Source organism: Micromesistius poutassou, assembly GCF_964030765.1.
Source record: "Micromesistius poutassou genome assembly, chromosome: 20".
In the NCBI taxonomy this organism is placed as follows: Eukaryota; Metazoa; Chordata; class Actinopteri; order Gadiformes; family Gadidae; genus Micromesistius; species Micromesistius poutassou.
Genome location: NC_140290.1, coordinates 2,649,328 through 2,669,215, shown reverse-complemented (window position 1 = coordinate 2,669,215; position 19,888 = coordinate 2,649,328). Strand labels below are relative to the sequence as shown.

At 45.0% G+C, this 19,888-nt stretch overlaps 2 protein-coding genes across 2 annotated transcripts; one reads left to right on the top strand and one right to left on the bottom strand.

Annotated features, from left to right (window-relative positions):
• Positions 1-1,581: 1,581 nt before the first annotated feature.
• On the bottom strand, positions 1,582-12,624 carry cdca7b (cell division cycle associated 7b). The gene is made up of 10 exons (XM_084484662.1): positions 12,378-12,624; positions 11,626-11,766; positions 11,056-11,147; positions 10,607-10,958; positions 9,358-9,420; positions 8,984-9,181; positions 8,481-8,636; positions 7,528-7,677; positions 3,006-3,142; positions 1,582-1,958 (listed from the first exon to the last, which is right to left on the bottom strand). Exons 1-10 carry the CDS (start codon positions 12,393-12,395, stop codon positions 1,937-1,939), a joined length of 1,329 nt encoding a protein of 442 aa, XP_084340788.1. The 5' UTR covers positions 12,396-12,624; the 3' UTR covers positions 1,582-1,936.
• Positions 12,625-15,402: 2,778 nt separating this feature from the next.
• Positions 15,403-18,611, top strand: LOC311365274 (echinoidin-like; the record flags this gene model as incomplete). Its single annotated transcript, XM_084484795.1, has 2 exons — positions 15,403-15,739; positions 18,604-18,611. 2 exons carry the CDS (start codon positions 15,403-15,405, stop codon positions 18,609-18,611), a joined length of 345 nt encoding a protein of 114 aa, XP_084340921.1.
• Between the last annotated feature and the right edge of the window lie 1,277 nt (positions 18,612-19,888).

Sequence of the window (19,888 nt, the reverse complement as noted above, 5' to 3'; positions counted from 1 at the left end):
TGGACACACGGTGGAACAGTACATTCCACATGTTGGGGAGGATGCACGGAGAACGAGAAGCGGTGAGTGCAGCCCCCCAGACTGAGGTAACACCTTTTAACCTTGAACCTATTACTTTGGCTAGGAAAGATGAAACATGTTTGTATTCTTAATAGTTATTATTAATGATCTGAAGTATGTGTACAATTAAGCACTTCATTGGTAGGACAGAGAGTGCTCAGTTTAAGTAGGGGATACATATTTTTGGCAGGTCGAAAGTATACAGTCTGACAAAATGTGTGTCCCCCTATAACATTGTCTAGGAAAGAAGAAGCATGTATATTCTTCTTTCTGTGTGCGTTATAGAGAAGGGATACTTATTTTTGCTATTTTTCGTATTTATTTGTGTGGACTGTGGGGTAATGAAATGCACTATAATTGCGATAGGCCTACCATGATCAATGTTATAGTTATTATTTATCCGCAGATGTGGATTTGAAATGTGGATTAGCCTATAGGAATAAAATACGATCAGCTGGTTTCAGGAGACAGCTGTCAGTTCGGCCGCGGTGGAATGAACGAATTAAGATCGTGAACACGTAAACAACACAATAAAAACATACATTTTGACAGATGTGCTGTAAATGACTTCTTTACAACCTCGTTGATAACAAACATATAGAAAAAAAACATACTTTTAATTCAGCCTTGGCCCTTGGGTGAAATCGAATTGCGTTAGTGTGTCTTTCTGCCTGCACTGGATGCATGCGCGCTCCCGCTGCAGGGGATACAATAATTTTATCGGGGCGCGACCCGAGTTCGCGTCCTGGCATAGAATTCTTGGCGTTGGCTTATTTTTGTAATTCCCTTTATGTAAGAGAAAGTAGGCCTAACAATTGACTTAACAATTATATCTTACAATTTCCCTAGAACCCAAATATAACTTGCAAAACCCCCATGGTAAAGTTGGTGTTGATATTAATGTTACTGATAGTGAAGTCTTTTTCACAATGACAAAGACACTGCTGCATGGGAAATTGTCGTCCACATGAATTCCATTCAGGTGAGTTTCTCGGCAGGCAGCTGAGACCACTTCTGTTGCGATAATTACTATGGTTAGTCAATTTAGAATATTTCTTTTCTGGAGGCATTTACTAGGCCTATCTCTTCAAAGAAATGGAAAATAAATGGCATGAAAAGTTATTTGATTTCTCCAGTATCGTTCCTAAATTACTAATTGCGTGGGGATTGAAAACTGGACGACCGGGTGCAAGTCCGACACGTAACCTCGAGACTATCTCCGTGATGACAAAACCATGGTCAATATTCATAAAAAATATGTTGCGCTTAATACTACTTATGCATTCAGATCGTCGATTTATTTTTTATTAATGGTTACGGTGTTTCCTTTGAGTCATATGCCTGTAGGCCTACTGTAACCAAGTACGCCTATTAGCAGAATGTTTCAAGGGGTTATGTTACCATTTGCCTTTTCATCAAGTTAACATTAAACTATATAAAAAATACAAGACAGGCTGTGATGAAATCGTTCCATTGATAGAATAGTCCAATATATATTTCTAAATGCTATGCTTTATTAAAACCTTAAAGTGTATTCAGTATAAAACAGCTTGAACAGAGTAAAGCCAGTTGCATCATTTAAAAAAAGAAAGAAAAAAAAACACACCATAGAAGGGACAAAAGTACAACTTAGTCAAGTTAAAAGAGTTACAAAACAATCCCTGCTCTTACAGTAATAAAACATTTACAGTGTAGGCATGAGGCCAATTACATTGACCAACATGTTGAGACATAACGGCACTTACACACAACACATAACGTGCATATAACAAAACAATAAAGTCGTCAAGAACGCTCCGTCCATCAGGGTTGGTTACAGTATCCGGCGGGGGGCGGCGGGGGCAGGTGGGGGTGAATCCTCCTCCTCCTCCTCCCTCTACTGCAGCTCCTTCTGAATGCTGTGGGGCACGAGAAAAGTCAAACTCCAGGCCATGTTTCCTCTGCTCACACTCACGGGGGGAGCCTGGAGATAAAGCGTATAACGTCTGATCCCCCCCCCCAGCAGTCTGTCCTGGGTGTCATGGTCTCCTCTGGCTTACAGCCAGGGTGGTCTTCAAACCACCCAGGTTCCAGTGTTTGGAATAACGCAGTTTAAAATAACGCCGTTAGGTAACGCTGTTATTTTTTCAGTAACGGGGTAATCTAACTAATTACTGTTGCCGTCGTTACAATGCCGTTATCGTTAAATGCAGTGCGTTACTATGAATTGATTGAATAAACTGCGTAATCCGAACGCACCCCTGGCTCCACACACAAACTGCTAGTGAGGAGACCGGGTGGGTTAACAGTGAGATAAGCGATTATGATTGGCTAAGGCAGAGTCATGTTTCATGGACACACACACACACACCACACACACACACCACACACACACGTTCAAGGTGGAGATATAAGCACTACTTCATTGAGGTCAAAGGCAAGAACGTGCATGTAAAGTGAACATTATGTCCGGGAGGGAAGACTTTGTCGAAATCCGTTGTAAGCAACTCTAATTTAATGAAGCATCCCACAACGAGTACAAGTACCTGTCTGTTCTACTCATTTCAACTGACTTGTGAAAACTGATCAGAAAAAACAAAATTCTTTGACATATAGCAACTTTTTTTTTTTTTACAGTAACGCAAATAGTTACTTTCCCTGGTAACTAGTTACTTTTATAAATTATTATTATAAATAATAATATATAAATAATAAATAATTACTATTATAAAGTAATTCAGTTACTAACTCAGTTACTTTTTGGAACAGGATCTGAGTAACTATAACTAATTACTTTTTTTTAAGTAACGTTCCCAACACTGCCAGGTTCTTTCTCACACACACACACACACACACACACACACACACACACACACACACACACACACACACACACACACACACACACACACACACACACACACACACACACACACACACACACACACACACACACGGTCCCCCACCTCTCCAGGTACTGGTGGACGTTGTCGTGGCCGTTGTAGCGGGCCAGTCCCACCAGGATGCCCGTGGCACAGCGGCCCTCCCTCTTACGGCACAGGCTGCAGTTGCACACGCCGCGGCACAGCGGGCAGGCCCAGGTCTGAGAGTGAGAGTGAGACAGACAGAGACAGAGAAGCAGCTCAGAGGAGGTCCGGGTCACGTCGGGTACCGTGGATCACAATAGGCCTTCGTCATAAGCCTTGGGAACCGGACGTCTTGAGCTCAGGCACCACTCCCGTCAAAAGACAGATTTCCCGCAGACATCTCCCCAATCACAACCGTTCGTCTTGTATGGGCGGGTTTGATACGCTGGCCGAGCACAGAAGTACTAATAGAAGTATAGTATAAGTATAAGTATAGTACTAGTAGAAGCGCCCTATGGGAGCCCTGATTGGGTCGATCCGTCCTTGCATTGAGAGCAGGGGTGTAAACATGTATTCACTGACATTGTAGGTTTTATGAACCATTTATAAAATAAAATGGGTATGGTTTGCTGTGCCTTGTGAGTCTAGAAATGGCAGTAATGGTGCCCATGAGACATTGGTTTGTTAGGTGGCACCGTTTGTTGACGGTCTCGCTGACAAGAGCAGAAGTTAGTGTGAGCCCATCAGTTAATATTCTGTTTTACGGTTTTACATAACTATCAACTATAATTAATTAATTTAAACGGTACCGCAGGCATTGTTTAAATGAAACTTGAGGAATGGAGAAAAAGTTTGGTTATGGATTGTGAACATCTTCAACCATCAGTTTGGTCAAATGCAGGAAACTGCCCACCCTAATCCAGAGGCGTTCTGGTCTTATTCACAATGCCCCTTGAAAAACGGAAATTAACTGGAGGGTTCCAGACTAGTACGCAGTCACAACTTGGTCTGGTCGATGTCAGGCTACTTCATCCAAGGTACAAGAAGCACACTCCCAACAGCTTATTCGTAAAACACAAAACATATGAAAACCATATTAATACAACTGCTCCGGAGGGACCACACTGACATAAAGTCATTGAGTGTAGATCATGAACAGCCCCGAGCCTTTGACGCTCCCGTCAAGTCCCATTCACAATCTTCTGTTTTCCACAGATGTTATCTTTAGATATTCAGCAGAGATGTATAAAGTACCAGAGACCCAGACTTAGTAGTAAGTAAAAGTACAGGTACTGTATCAAAAAAGTGACTTGAGTAGAAGTAGAAGTGTTCTTTAAACACCCCACATACAATAAAATAAAATAAAAAAAACTAAATAGTGTGGGTGTTCATTTTGTGCCTTTAAAATAATTCCTTTGGTCATTTGTTGGTTAAGGGGAAGGTTCCCTGCCAGCCCTGAAGCCACTCGGCTCCAGTCCCAACACTTAGTGTCACAGCATGGGGTCGTCATGATGATTGGAGAGGCGTGTTTCAAGTTGTGGTTCCAAGTGTCTATCGTCATGATGTCTTGCAGTTGGCTTGCTGCCGGTCATATGGGGATTAATAAAACCTTAGACAGAGTGCTGAGACGTTTCTTTTGGCCTGGTGTGAAATCTGACGTGGCTGAGCATTGTAGGACATGTGATGCGTGCCAAACTATTGGTAAGCCCAACCAGATGATCCCACCAGCTCCTTTACATCCTATTCCTGCCATAGCCACAGCCTTTTGAGCGTATTTTGATTGATTGTGCTGGTCCCCTTTCTCGTACCAAATCAGGTAACCAGTACTTTTACAACCAGTACAATTGACAATCATGTGTACAGCTACCCGGTTTCCTGAAGCTATTCCTCTGCGTAGAATCACCGCTTCAGCCATTCCGAAGGCCTTTATTAAGTTCTTCACAGTGTTTGGTCTGCCAAGAGTTATCCAGACTGACCATGGTTCCCATTTGATGTCCCGTGTGTTCTCTGAGGTGCTCCAGCGGTTCATTCAGTCCATTGAGCACCACACTTCAACTGCTTACCATCCAGAGTCTCAAGGAGCCCCAGAGTGGTATCACCAGACCCTTGAGTCCATGTTGCGAGCCTGCTGTAAAGAGTTTGAGAGAGATTTGGATGAAGGAACCCCTTTACTCCTCTTTGCAGCTGGAGAAGTCACTCAGGAGTCCCTTGGCTTTAGTCCAGCTGAACTAGTGTTCGGTCATACTGTGCGGGGCCCTTTGAAACTGTTTAAAGAAAGACGGTTGGCATACCAGTCTCCGTCCACAAATTTGCTGGACTTTGTTTGTCATTTCCGGTCTAAGCTTAACAAGGCATGCAAGCTGGAGAGGCAGAACTTGGGGGGGGGGAGCCCAGGAGGAAGGATGAAGGTCTGGTGTGACAAAAAGGCAAAGGACCAAACGTTTTCTCCTGGTGAGAAGGGGTTGGTGCTGCTGCCACTACGGGGTCTGCTTTGCAAGCTCGATTTTGGCGGCCCATATGTGATGGAGCGTCAGGTTGGTGAGTTGGACCATTGGATAAAGACTCCAGAACAAAATCGTAAAAAAACCCGTCTCTGCCGCGTTAATCTGTTGAAACAGTGCTGTGAGAAGAGCCAGGCTGGGCTCTCAGGTGTGAAGACTGTTGCTGAGCACTTTGATTCCTGTGGGTGGGAAGGACATTGACGGCGTCATTGATCGTGGAGTCTCTCATGAATGAGAAACTCCCAACCACCATGTGATGTAGTTGTTGTTCCTGCAAGGGTTTAACCTTGACATAGAGCGCATTCATGGAAAGAACAATGTGCTCGCAGATGCCCTTTCAAGGACACACACACACACACACACACACACACACACACACACACACACACACACACACACACACACACACACACACACACACACACACACACACACACACACACACACACACACACACACACACACACACACACACACACACACACCTGTCTGATGTGGAGCTTCGAGGTTGCATAGAGCAAACATTTTAAGGGAGGGAGTGCTATGTCCCAGATCTGTTCCATGTTTTCCAGTGCCCCTGGACTTCCTCTTTCTGCCCCTCCTTCCTCCTCGTTACCTGGCACCTGCTGCTGGACTTCAAAGCCATTTGTGGCTCACCACTGCCCCTCCCCCCTGCAGCCAGGACCAGCAGCATTGCTCCAGGCACCATTTTGAGTTCCCTTTGTCTTACAATACAACAAACTCGGGCCCCGCTGTCACGCCCAGCTTTGCCGTGCTCGAGTGTGCCTCTCTACCTGGCGTGTCATTGTTACCTGTGGTTCCTTTTGTTCCGCCACTAGGGGAGCTGTCGCTATGGGCCATGCCAGGCTAATGGTGGGCTGATTGAGTGGGAGATAAAAGATCTCTCTCTCTCTCTCTCTCTCTCTCTCTCTCTCTCTCTCTCTCTCTCTCTCTCTCTCTCTCTCTCTCTCTCTCTCTCTCTCTCTCTCTCTCTCTCTCTCTCTCTCTCTCTCTCTCTCTCTCTCTCTCTCTCTCTCTCTCTCTCTCTCTCTCTCTCTCTCTCTCTCTCTCTCTCTCTCTCTCTACGCTGAAAGGCTGGCTGCAGCTTCGCTCCTCATTCTCACCTCACTTTGCTTTATACTCCATCTACTGATATGCACTACACTTTTGGTTTGGCTTCCCACCACTGATAACGCTTTGTATTTGGTTACTTTAATAAATATTTGTTCTACCTTTTCAATCGGCGCGGTCTCCCTGTTTACGTCAGCTCCACTCGAGCCTAGTGGTCCTGACAGCCGCCCACACGGCCGAAAAACGTTCCGTTTTCCTTTGACGCGTTTCAGGAATGTCTCCGTAAAAGACGGACTCGTTGTGAAAACGCATCGAGCCGTAGAAACGCTGTAGTACGTATTCAAGGCCACTGTGTGGCGCTGGTTCTCCACAAACAAAAAAAAGTGGAGTACATCAAACCTGCGCGCATCAAGCCCATGCGCGCTGTATACAAACATAGTCGAGGAGGAGAAAGCAGTTGTTAAACCTTCTAGATTAAGCAGAAATACTCATTAATGTACAGTTGGTAATTCAATTTACTAAGGGGCTATATTTAAAGCTACAATAATAATAAAAAATAAATAAAATAAATAAACTAAACTCTAAACGTCCCCAGCCGGTGGGGTGGGGGGGGGGCGGCGATGACGTCATCGTTTGCGTTTCAGGCGTCCACGCGAATCCGAACACGAAAGCGCATTGGTCCGTTTTTAATCTGAATCCACCCTGGGACCTGGTTTCAGAAAAGTGTGTTTTCGGGCACCGGATCCGCCGGATCCGTCTGGACGGTCGGCCCAAACGCACAAGACTTATGGTTTCACCAAAGAAAAAAAATCATCTCCGTGCGGACGGGGCCTTGGTTCTTACATACAATCCTTGTTTTGAGGACTCCGTGGCGCTTTCCCTCGAGCAGAGGTCGTGACATATCGGACCAGGGAGTGTGTGTGTGTGTGTGTGTGTGTGTGTGTGTGTGTGTGTGTGTGTGTGTGTGTGTGTGTGTGTGTGTGTGTGTGTGTGTGTGTGTGTGTGTGTGTGTGTGTGTGTGTGTGTGTGTGTGTGTGTGTTTCACTGACCGGGTCGAGAAGCACCTGGCGGATGTCCTCTCCGTAGCGGTTCTTCAGACACGGCCCACAGAAGTGACCCTTGACCCCCACGCAGGAGCCGCTGCGACACACCGTCTTAGTGTCCAGGGTCTTCTGTCGACACTGGTGACAGGAGCTGCCCTGCGAACGACACGTGCCACGAGAGACGGCCTCTGGTCAGCCAGGCCTTCCACCACGAGGTGGCACGGAGGAAACACTCTGCACCACCGGCTGACCTGATGAAAGACGAGTAGTCCCCCCCTGCACCAGTCCATACAGTCCACTCGCATGTCGCTTGGTCAATAACGCACAATAGTTCTAGATGGGGACTTTTACTTTGAAACCTTGGAGTTTCAAAGTAAAAAAAAAAAAGGGGTGAAAAGGGTGGTTGAAGCCGGCCACACACACACACACAGCGAAGCGCAGCGGTGCGCCGTTTCCGCGCGTCGAAAGCCACCGCCCCCGAGCACCACTAGGAAGCATCGCGCTGCAGCACCGCTGTGGTTGTAGCAGATCAACAAACACAGTCGCTATAGGCTACCATTACATTACACCAGTTGTTCTATGACTACATACACGGCCCTGATGCCCGTGATCCTCTGTTTGTGCTTACGATGATCGTCACATTAATTCATAGTCACTTACGTCCTGTCGGGCGCTTTGTTTACGGTCTAGTCACTTTATTTACTGTCATTGCTCATTAATTTTGCATTGTGGAATTATTAATCTAGTGTATCAACAATCTCCACATGTGCAGGACCTTGTATCAAGCCGGGACGTACGAAATAGCTTGGGAAAAAAGCGCTTTCTTACGCGTGGCGCCGCTAAGGAATAGAACAGTGACATCGGAAATAATGGGGGCGTTCTTTTTGACTCTGCGCTTCGGCGGCGGCGGCGTGCGTGCGTGCGTGTGCGTGCGTGCGTGCGTGCGAGCAGTGACTCACGTGGTCCTTGTCCCAGATTTTGTCTTTGGCCCTGAAGGCGATGTTGTCCAGGTCCTCCTGGGTGATCTCGTCCACGGAGCGCACCACGTAGTGGCCCCTCTTGTACGCCCCGCTCACCCGCCTCTTCTTGGCGATCTTCACGCCGTCCTCGTCGACCTGATACAGACCCCCGCCCCCCCCCTCAGGTCACACTTTACGCCATACACACACACAGGCCATCTGGGGGGGGGGGGGGGGGTGCGCTCGTATCCAGAGGGCCTCTCAACACCCTGGGCCCATAGTCTCAGCAACAGCCAGCGCCAAAAAAGTCATGCGACGATCGGGAAAGAAAACGTATATTACTCGTGCCTATTTTCTCCTCTTCGCCCTGATCATTTAGCTTACACACACACACACACACACACACACACACACACACACACACACACACACACACACACACACACACACACACACACACACACACACACACACACACACACACACACACACACACACACTACCTCCACCAGCCTCCTGATGTCCACGGTCCTGGGGCCGGGCCCCCCCCCTCCCCTGGGGGACTCGGGCTTCTCCTCCACCCCAAAGTGCTCTCGTGGGCGGGCCTTGCGCGCCGGGTTGCGTCTCTCCGAGCCGGCCTGCGTCTCTCCCAGGCGGCGCTTGCGGGGGCTGGCCGTCGGGCCCGCCGTGCTCTTCCTCCTCTGGGGGGAGACGGAACAATGGTCAAACAAAACAACGCTCACCGTGCTGGAGGGGGGGGCCCCCCCACCCCCACCCCCCCGATGGGCCACAGAATCAATGTGAGGGGGCGTCACCGTAGCGACGCCATCCATGGTAACCCGCCGTCGTGGAACGGTGGTTGCCTGGCAACACTCACCTGCGGCGGGTCGAGTGACGTCAGCTCGGCGATGGTGCTCAGGTCGGCAAACAGCTGGGCGAGCTAAACGGGAGAGCAGGGACACACACAGAGGGGGGGGGGGGGGGGGTCACCGTCCGGTCTGAGAGCCGCCGTCGCGTCTGCCTTGTGCAGACGTGTTCGTGTTTTCTTGGTGTTTCTTTTCTTCGTGTTACGGGCAGTGTACGTGACATAGGCCCGTCGCCATGAGCAATGAATCAATTAAATCGCATGATAAATTAAAAATGAGCTCGACCGTTTTGCTCGACCGCAATAATTTATGCTTTTTTTTTTTTATTTTCTCCTCGTGTGTCTCTCTATCAGAGTCAGAGCCCGCCTACGGCCGTCTTCCTAGTAGACGTTCTCTGGCAGAGGGCAGCGTGATGAGCCCCGTGAGGAGCAGCGAGCCAGAGGAAACGCTAGTTGAGATTTGGAGGAATAAAAACAAAGCTGGAGTTGGTCTCAAAGCCGACCGCGACAGCTGTCGCGTGGGGGCACTTCGGGTTCAAACCGACTGAGCGGCGGTGAACCACTTGACCTGTGCGAGCCGGTATGTCACGTTTGTTTGTTTGTTTGTTTGTAAAACGGTAGCAACTAAACACGCCAATACAACAAACATGCATCTGCACTTAAAACATGATCATGATCCGATGCAAAAAACACAACAGATGGGAAGTCTCCGTCTTCCCGACAGTCCACAATCACTGGCCCGTTTAGTCGACAAACAAACAGGACAGTACAAAATGGTGCGCGCTCACAGACTGTGTAGTTCGCTTCATGTAGTTTTTATATTTTATTATTACATTTTATTTACTGTTTTTGGTTGTTTTATTTATTTATTTTGGATATTTACTTGGATTATTAGGCCATTATCATTGTATTAGTTGAAAATGGTCTCAAAACAGCAATATTATCGCTTATCGCAATAATTTCTGGGACAATTTATCGTCCAGCAAAATTTGTTATTGTGACAGGCCTAACAACAAACAAAAAAGATCTCATTCTACATCTCCCCAAACCGTGTGAATACAGCAGTAAAGACTCAACCTTGAATCAAAGTGTGTTGGCTTAGCAACTGTAACACGACCCAGGGGGAATTTGGACCAATGACCTCAGGGGTTGAATCTCCTACAATGACGTCCCTGGTCTTCGGTAAACCGGGGCATTCAAACACATTACCAGTTGACTTTTGGTACAACAGAGAACAAATCAATTCCTTTGGGATACGCACCATGGCTTTGTTCTCCATGATGTTCTTGTCCCGTTTCTTTAAGCTCAGACACAGGGCCTCCTCTTTTCTGTCCTTCTCCTCCTCCTCCTCCTCCTCCACCACCGTCGTCGTCTCCTCCACCTTCTCCTCCGTCTCCTTCTCCTCTTTCTTCCGCTCCCTGGCCCCCCTGCGGGAGGAGGAGGAGGGGGCTGCTGCCGCCACCACCACCACCACCTCCTTCAGTTTATTCCTCACACTAGCCCTCCTGAGAGGAGTCGCCGCCAGCACCCCCGGCTTCTTCTTCTTCTGGGCCTTCATCTTTTCCTCGGGGGGGGGCACCTGTTTGGGCGTGGGGGCTTTCTTTGAAGGGAATCTGGAGAGATGAGGAGTGATGTTCTTGACATGTGGAACTATGGGTGGGTGGATCTCACACACACACACGGATATTAAATAGAGACAAAGACACATACTTCAACGCCACACAGAGACTTCTCCTTGGCTTGGCGGCCTCGTCATCAGAGTAGAAGCCTGTGTCTATGTCGCTGTCTTCCGACGCTACAATCTAGAAATGACCAACAAACACACACGCTGTGATTAGGCCTGGGCGATACGGCTGAAAGACATAACACGCTATAACTTGATCATATTGATCGATATTGATAACTATTGATAATTTTAATGACCTAAAAATACTAGTAATTACCATGCTGGATGTAAACACTTCTGTTTAACACTTAATACGACCTTCCACTGTTCTTCATTGATAAATACTCCAATGTCGACACAACAATGAAAAACACATCATATACACATTTACAACATATTGTAAATAAGTATGGAACCGTGTTTGTGTAACAAACCCAGCTGCTAGATTCGGTGGTCCAGTCTCTTATCGCCATATATTGAACATGTTTTATATTGATATTGATCAAAAGTCTATCACGATACGACAACTTATTGTTTTATTGCTCAGGCCTAACTGTGATACTGCTAGTTAACCTGTTCCTATTGACAAAAACGTGGTGACCCACCCCTCCTACCTTGTTCTTTGACGGTTTGGCGATCCGTTCGCTCTCCTCCACCTCTTCCTCATCACTGAACCCCTCAAACTCCTCTTCGTCGTCCGAGTGGCTAAACAGACGCGCCAGCTCCGCAGTGATGAACTTTGACTTGTAACACGTCTGAAGACACGATAAACAAACATTGCCTTGTTGCATTGCATTATCATCATCAACCTACTACTAGGCTACTACTACTACTACTACTCCTACCGATGGCACGGAAAAGGCAGAGACACAGGGAGTATATTTTAAATGGACAAAGTATACATGTGGTTGAAGATTTCAGAATCAGAAACATTTTTTTTGGATAACATGTTGTCAAAAGCAGGAGACGACACCAGCGGTCAGAGACACACAGAGTCATCCCATTTGTAGTAGTAATGAAGTAATGAAACGTCAGAGCCAGTGCATCGGTGGTGTGGAACAATAGCGCCTTGGTGGACCTAGTTGTATCAAGTTGTATCAAGTTGGGGCGAAGGTAACAAAGACATCTCACTGGAGCCAGCCAAACGCTCACCGTCAGAGCAGAAACACTTCTCATCACTCATGTGACACACGTCGGCAATTCATTTTGGACCGAAAAAAGGGTTGCATCCATTTAGCTTTACGTTAACCGAACCACTTTGGATATGTTGAGTTGCATTGGGACATTTTCGACAATTCACGCCAATAGTTCACCACGACCATTAAGAGGAGGCTTGAGACGTTGTTGACGCTACTTGACCACTCACCTCTGATGTTAAAGTCATCGTTGCATTGGCTTTGGTCTTAGCGGATTAAACATACAAGTTCCCCGTGTTTGTTAAAAATGAATGGGCTCCGAAGGGTTCAATGAACAGCACAAGTCACAGTCCACGGCCCGCAGGAGGGGTGGAGCACGCCGTGGATTGTTGATCTTGCATTAAGTTCAGTTCAACTGGATTAATTTAATGTGCATATTTACGTTCATAAAATGTATTCATGCGTTCCGATTAGTATTTCTGACGGGGATTCGGTGTGCCTTCACCTAATATAGACGACCCCGCTGTTTATATCTGCCCGCCCCCCTACTTTCAGAATAGTACGGTCTCAGTTTCCCGCGGAAACCAGAGTGGGCGTGGCCACCATCCCACCATGTGTTGGGTTATGTTTCTCTGAAGTGTGTGTGTGTGTGTGTGTGTGTGTGTGTGTGTGTGTGTGTGTGTGTGTGTGTGTGTGTGTGTGTGTGTGTGTGTGTGTGTGTGTGTGTGTGTGTGTGTGTGTGTGTGTGTGTGTGTGTGTGTGTGTGTGTGTGTGTGTGTGTGTGTGTGTGTGTGTGTGTGTGTGTGTGTGTGTGTGTGTGTGTGTGTGTGTGTGTGTGTGTGTGTGTGTGTGTGTGTGTGTGTGTGTGTGTGTGTGTGTGTGTGTGTGTGTGTGTGTGTGTGTGTGTGCGCGCGCGCGCTTCCGGGAGTAAAAGTCCCATTAACTTTCTCCATAGAGGTTTTGATTCAAAGCCATGATGTCGTAACCATCCAAAGTATACTAACCACGCGGCTTTATATTGTGAAACGATGACATATCCTCCTGCAGAAGCCACAAGTTGAATACGTACTAAATACGTTAAACTTTTAGGTGTTGTTTTTTTTAGAAAAACACGTTTTCTTCGCGCAAGGGCTGTGATTGGTCCGCTGACTACATCATTTCCGGCAATACGCTTTGTATGTAAAAGATCAAAGGCGAAACATTTTGCCTTCATAGCTGTAACCATTTTTTTTACTCGCTAGTGATCCGTAAAAAGTGGAGATGTTTTGTATTCGGTCATCATAGACTTCGAATATAATGACCAGAACGATGACCAACTGGAAGCCTATCTTCTGTTTTGGTTGCACATAGTTTGAGTCGTATTCAGCTTTCAAGTTGCTAGATTCCATACCATTAAGGTGACCAGATTTCTGAGACAAAATCCGGGGACATTTTCTGTTCAGAGGCGTAAAAACCTCCAAAACATGTAGTGTTTTTGTCTTTGAAAAACTAAAACGGGGACACTGCCCTTACCATTCAAGGGAATTTTTTTTCCCTTAATGTGACTGAAAAATAACAGCTACAACCTGGCATGATATATCTCCTTGTTGTACAATATTAATGTCTAATTGTGAATGGTCCCTAACTTGAAATAATTAAATTAAAAATCAAAAATTACAAATGAGTGCCAAAATACCTTACACCTGATTTACCTAACCCAATGTATTGTATGTATGCGTGGGCAACACATTAATGAGGAGGGTGGGACATGTCTCATGCCATACACCGATTTATCTTTAGACAATAGACCTCTGAAGAATAAGTCCCGCCTCTGAGGCTCCGGTTCCCTCGGTCAAATGTCTATAACACGGGGTTTATGAATGATCGTACATAACAAAAAATAAGTAAAAGCTGCGTCACGTTTTGAACTACACACATTATCACAGTATCTGACCAACACTGTTCGTTGTGGACACCTTTTCCCCGCCCTCATCACACTCCTCCCTGGTGGATCGCTTTCGCTGACCCCCGGTTTTAGTTGATAAACATATTTCACCTTCATCCTGTTCTCCACCTCCTCCCTGCCGCCTGCCTCTAACCCTCTTTTGCTCTGAGAGCAATTTATCAGCAGAGCAACTGAGAGATTGGTATTGGCATCAAATGGCCCTTCTCTTATCAACGGCTGGACTGCTCTCCTATGACTGTCTACAAAGATATCTTGTCACACAAGTACAATTAAAACATGTTTCCATGAGATTCTAACAAACACAAAAAAATAAAACTAAATGTGGACTTGTTAGTCCAGCTGGACTTTTCACAAATGTTCTATTGAAGTGAAGCCAACTGATTGCGGATCATCAGTGTGAGCGTAGCTATGGAGATACTAGGTGCCCAATTTATTACAGGAAAGGCGCACTTTCAGTCATTCTTTCGAACACTCACTTGCGGTAAAACTATGTTTTCTCACGATCACATACAAGTACAACTTCTTACTGCTGTATCAGCTGTTCTTTCCAAAATAATTTAACGTTATCATTTACCAAAAAACAAGATTTTGTTTTGGAAGGCTGGGATATACTTTGCTCGAGTTTATTATTGTTATTATTTTAACACATGGCATATGACTACAGTGTTCATTCATGCCGCCCCTATGGAATCTCTTATCATCAATATCGCAAGACATTGCGGGATGCTCAAGGAGGTAATATTTAAAAATATGTAAGTGTGTGTGTGTGTGTGTGAGCTGGGGGCTGCTTGGCACATCCACACTTGACCTGTGTGTGGAGGAGTAACTTGTCCGACAGGCCTGCTATTATATAGTTGTAAGATGTTGTTGATGTTTAGAATGTTACTATTTATCTGGCTTAAAAGAAGAATATGAAAGAGACAACATAAGAGCAACATCTCTTCCGTGTTCACCCTCGAATTGGAGCCTTTCTTGCCGAAAATATGTCTTAATATAAGTCTTAAAGCAGCATTTTACTGTTTAAACTACTGTTACCTACTTGTTATCGAGTTGTAGCCAAATTCTACTAAATTGCAGGTTTCGTGTGAAATCTGCCACCTGCGCTGGCATTGCTGGATATGTTCTGTCTCGCAGTTTGCAATAGTAGGCGTTCAATGACACGATGTGATAACGTCTGATTATTGGCTCCATGTGATCCATTGCATCATGCAGATGTCCTTCATCAGGCCAATAAAAAGGAGAGCCTTCCTCACTACCTCTTCACACATTTCCAGACACAGCTCACTAGAGAGTGACTCGAGAGTCCAGCGATGTTCTTCCACCTCGTTCTCCTGTGTGGCCTGCACGCCCTCGCCCTGGCAGGTCCGCTCACCGAGCCTTCACCTGACTCCACTGTGAAGCTGGAGCGCGGCTCCTGTCCGTTGTACTGGTACAGCTACGGCACCAGCTGCTACAGATATGTTGCTAGCCCACTGATGTGGGCGCAAGCTGAGCTCTCCTGCCGGAATTGGGACGCAAACCTGGTCTCTATCCATAGTCCCAACGAAATGAGCTTCATCGCCAGCCTGATAGAGAACATAGATCCATCCAAACCGGACCACTGGATAGGATTCAGCGATGTGCATCTGGAAGGCTGGTGGATGTGGAGTGACGGGTCCATGATAACATTCGTTGATTGGCGCGAGAGCCAGCCAGACAACCAACTTGGAGGGGAACATTGTGCCCAAATAACATTTAATGCAAACCCCGCTGAATGGGAGGATGTGTCGTGCACAAAGGTTGCTGCTTTTGTTTGTAAAGATCGGTTGTAAAGACCCGTCAATATGGTCTATACATTTTTATTTGAACCATAAAAAAAATTGACCAATCAAAAGACTATGTATCTTTTCATGTTGGATTTACTGAGATTGCATTACAAACAAGAGGTGGATGAAACTAAATGTTTTCAGTTTTCATTAATTATTTATAATAATGTTATACAATTTATTATGAACATTATTAACTTATATTTAACTTTGACAATGGGGCTTACAATAGATTACCATGATAAAAACAGCAACCAAGAAATAATCATATCCCAGACGGGATATTTGTAGGCCTAACATATAAATAAATAAAACAAAAGGAAAGGTTATGGTAGGCCTATATCAGCGGTGCCCACACATTTTCGGCTTGCGCGCTACTTTCAAAATGACCAGGTCAAAACAATCGACCTACATTAAAAAATGCTTAACACATATTTATTTATATTTACTAAGTACATACTCTTATGACTTGCACTGAATGGAGACTGCCAGGGTTGCACAGCCCGACAGTAGCAGCTAGTCTCACGCAGGCTTCCAAATGACCATCAGTCATGGCTGAACGGTATTTGCACTTAATAATCCTCATGTGGGAAACGGCCGAGTAGAGCCAAATAATGCAGTCGAGGAGGTAGCACACTTCCTGATGTTTGGATATTTTTCCTTTGCGAGTAAGTTCCCAACTTGTCAATGAGCCCAGGACTTAAGCTCACTATCAGCTCGTACTATCAAAATCTCTTTCTCCACTGCAGAAGTGTTCAGGCGAAACAGTGCTGCAATTTTTGATGCGAGTCAACCTCAACATCGTCCCTAAATTGGCTCGAGTAAAGCCAAGTCTTGAAACCGTTTGTCAAAGGCTGACAGACAATTTTCATCAATCAAGTGGTAAATACCATATGGATTATTTTTAGATATTATTTTAGATTTTTAATTATTATTATTTATTTTTGTCAGGCGATCTAACCGCACTACCTTTGCGATCGACGTATTGCGCACCCCTGTCCTATATGGTTTAATAAATTAATTCAAATCTGTACAAAAAGAAGCCAACAAATGGAAACAATTGAAATGTGTGAAGGTATTTCGACAGATGCATAATGCAGTGGATCAATTGTATGGCTGCTCAGCGGTGGTTATCACACTATAAACAAACTAGTTATGAACAATATCAACAGTAAACAACTAAAGCGAGAAAAAAAACGAAAAAACGCAAAAGGCTCATGAGCATGTCACGTAAAAGCTGTAATTTATTCTGTTTCAATAAAACTTTGACGTAGTAAAATCGTTGCTTTAGAAAATACTTCAGCTTCACCAAATTTTGAGGGCGCACATGGGAAACCTATTGCTTTTTGTTAATCTTTTTTATATTATTGTGTATTTTCTTCAACAACAGATAAATAATAACATTCCAAACATTATCATATATCTACACATTAACAATACCGTGTCCTCTCTTTCATTGTGTGAATTTGGGGCAACATGTTATGTTTTATATCATGCAAACAAGTTTAGAGCTTGTACACAAACTAAAAACTAAATATACAGTCATGACAATGGCCAAATACAGTAGTCTATTTCCCTTCTAAAGGTCTTGGTAAAAAAAAACACAAAACATATTTAAGTTTCAATGACGTGTGTAACTCCACATTGTCCTGAAGAACTTCTGAACATGGCACATCAACGGATTTTTGCCACATACACGTTTTCCATCACAATAAATAACTAGCAGCAATTTAGGATATAGAGAGCAAAATGTGTGACACGTCGGATGCGTATGTGAAATCAATGCAGAGGCTACTTCTGTAACGACATGGAACATTTCCCAACCTTTGACTTCAGTAGAACACATGCTGCCGCCGGACTCAACAGCTGGGCCTTAGTCCTTCAACATTCATCTATAGGTTCATTTAGAGCACAACATGTACATCCTGCCTCACCATCAGAGTAGGGCCGACCGACACATGTTGATGGAAGTGTATCATCAAACGTTTAGCAATCAAACTCCACGAAATCCGTTTAAGTCGGACAAGAATGACATCATTACACTGAAATTGGATTCTGTTTTGGAGTGGTTCACGTCCGTTGACAACCTTTCTCTACTTTACAAAAATAACAAAAATAACAAAAAAGGTACCACAATGAAGGATTGAGAATCAAAACTTTATGATTGTTGCAATAAAGGAAAGGTTTGGCAGTAAATATCCGTTGCGGTCCGATTATAAATGTGTAGTCCTGAATGTGTCCTGTAACTCAATTCACCACTTGATTGCTTGATTGACCAGTGTGTTGTTATGAAGCACACGTGTAAGGAAGTTTCTGGGCATTTGCTAAGGGTTTGTTAAATTCCTCCAACTGATGTATACATTAAAACTGATATTGGAATACAAACGATGTGGGATTGACTGTATTATCAAGAAGCATATGGCACTTTAGGTAAGGGTGGATTCGCCAGTAGATAGAAAGCAGAAACCTGTGAGCAGCAGGGAAACAAAACATGGTTTTGGTAGCAATAAGGAATGTCTGCAGTAAGGAACACATAAAATCAACGGCGTTAAGATGAGTCTAAGAATGTTAACCATAGGTTTAGACCCTTTTTGAAGCCCTAAAAATACTTTCTATGGATTCTTAAAAATTATCAACCAGTGGCAATTTTATAGTCCAAAGAGATAAACGTAGCCTCATTCTAACTACATGTTCCCTGTGCCTCAGGAAACTAAAAGACATGACGAGGAGGGAGCAATGCAGAGTGACGTCACAGCTATACACATAAACCACAGAGCGGGAGAGTTAGTGGAGTGTTGTTCAGTCAAAACACACTATTCCTTTTCTGCATCATTTACACATGTACACGGAAATATTTGTTAACAAAACACGTCTTTTTTTCAGTCAGTAATTCAGCAATGTTATAAACTGCTTACTAATCATTGTAACAATTACGATTTCACTAATCCGTTTAGTACACCAAGTGCGACCGGGTCCAGGAAAGAAAAACCGCAGCTTTTTGGCCTTGGGAGCATATACACAAACACCTATTGAGCGTTTAAATCAAAGATCAAAGCGAAAGGAAGAGAAATAATGCACAATGGTGGGCGGGCCCCGTGTATCCATAGCAACCACAGGAGAACCATGGGGTTGGGTTTCCGAGCATCCGACATGACGTGACCTCGGTCACGAGGGCCGCTGGGTGAAGCGTTGAGACGCACTGGAACCACGCGGCTGTAGGGCCGCACGTCACCACAGGAAGGATTCAAGAGAAATAATAACAAATAAAGGACAACAAAGGCAGAGATCTCCGTACGAGCCCCAGAGCTTTGCCAACCAGTGATTTGTTGCACAATTCTAACCGTACTGCATGTTCTACCCCACTTCAAGGTGGGCTTTTGGCACAGAGACACGTAGCGCTACTAAAAATACAAAGTCATCAGGGTCAGTCACTTTTTGTTTTTGTTTTGAATAGAGAGTGGTTGACGAAGAAGAGGTCATTTATAGAAAAAGAAAAGAAAAGATAAACGTCCACAGCTGGACCGCGGACCACGGGTCTTTATCTCGTTCTGAAAACTTTAAAAACAGGCAGACAGAAGCGTGGCACATTTTGCTCCATTTACAAGCCTTTACACAAATGTTTTCTTCTGCTCCTGGCCGCTGACACCGTTATATACGTACGCTACTACCACACACGCATCGAACAAAAAGAACAAAATCAATAAATACCAAAATAATTATTATACAACAAGACAGGTGTATTCATTGTAATATGGAGATGGTTTTATGTATATGTCCAGCCTCAAAAGAAGAGAGGATGTGATCGAATATATATCAGTTAGGCAGAAAAAAAAAAAACTAAAAACGGTGCTTTAGGACCAGTCCTGCTCTTTACAGTCGGACGTGAGCCGAGCCTCTTCAAGGGCTCAGAGAGGCTCCCGAGAGAGAGCCACGAGACGTACAAAACACATCTTTAAGGAACCGTCCCACCGGTGAACCGGGCTCACCAATA

Bases quoted from the DNA above. Each gene is read 5' to 3' on its own strand.
- cdca7b (XM_084484662.1), bottom strand. The intron at 11,148-11,625 runs GTAGGAGGGGTG...GGTCATTTCTAG, and splicing joins CCAAACCGTCAAAGAACAAG to ATTGTAGCGTCGGAAGACAG. The intron at 8,637-8,983 runs GTAGTGTGTGTG...GGTCTGTATCAG, and splicing joins ACATCAGGAGGCTGGTGGAG to GTCGACGAGGACGGCGTGAA.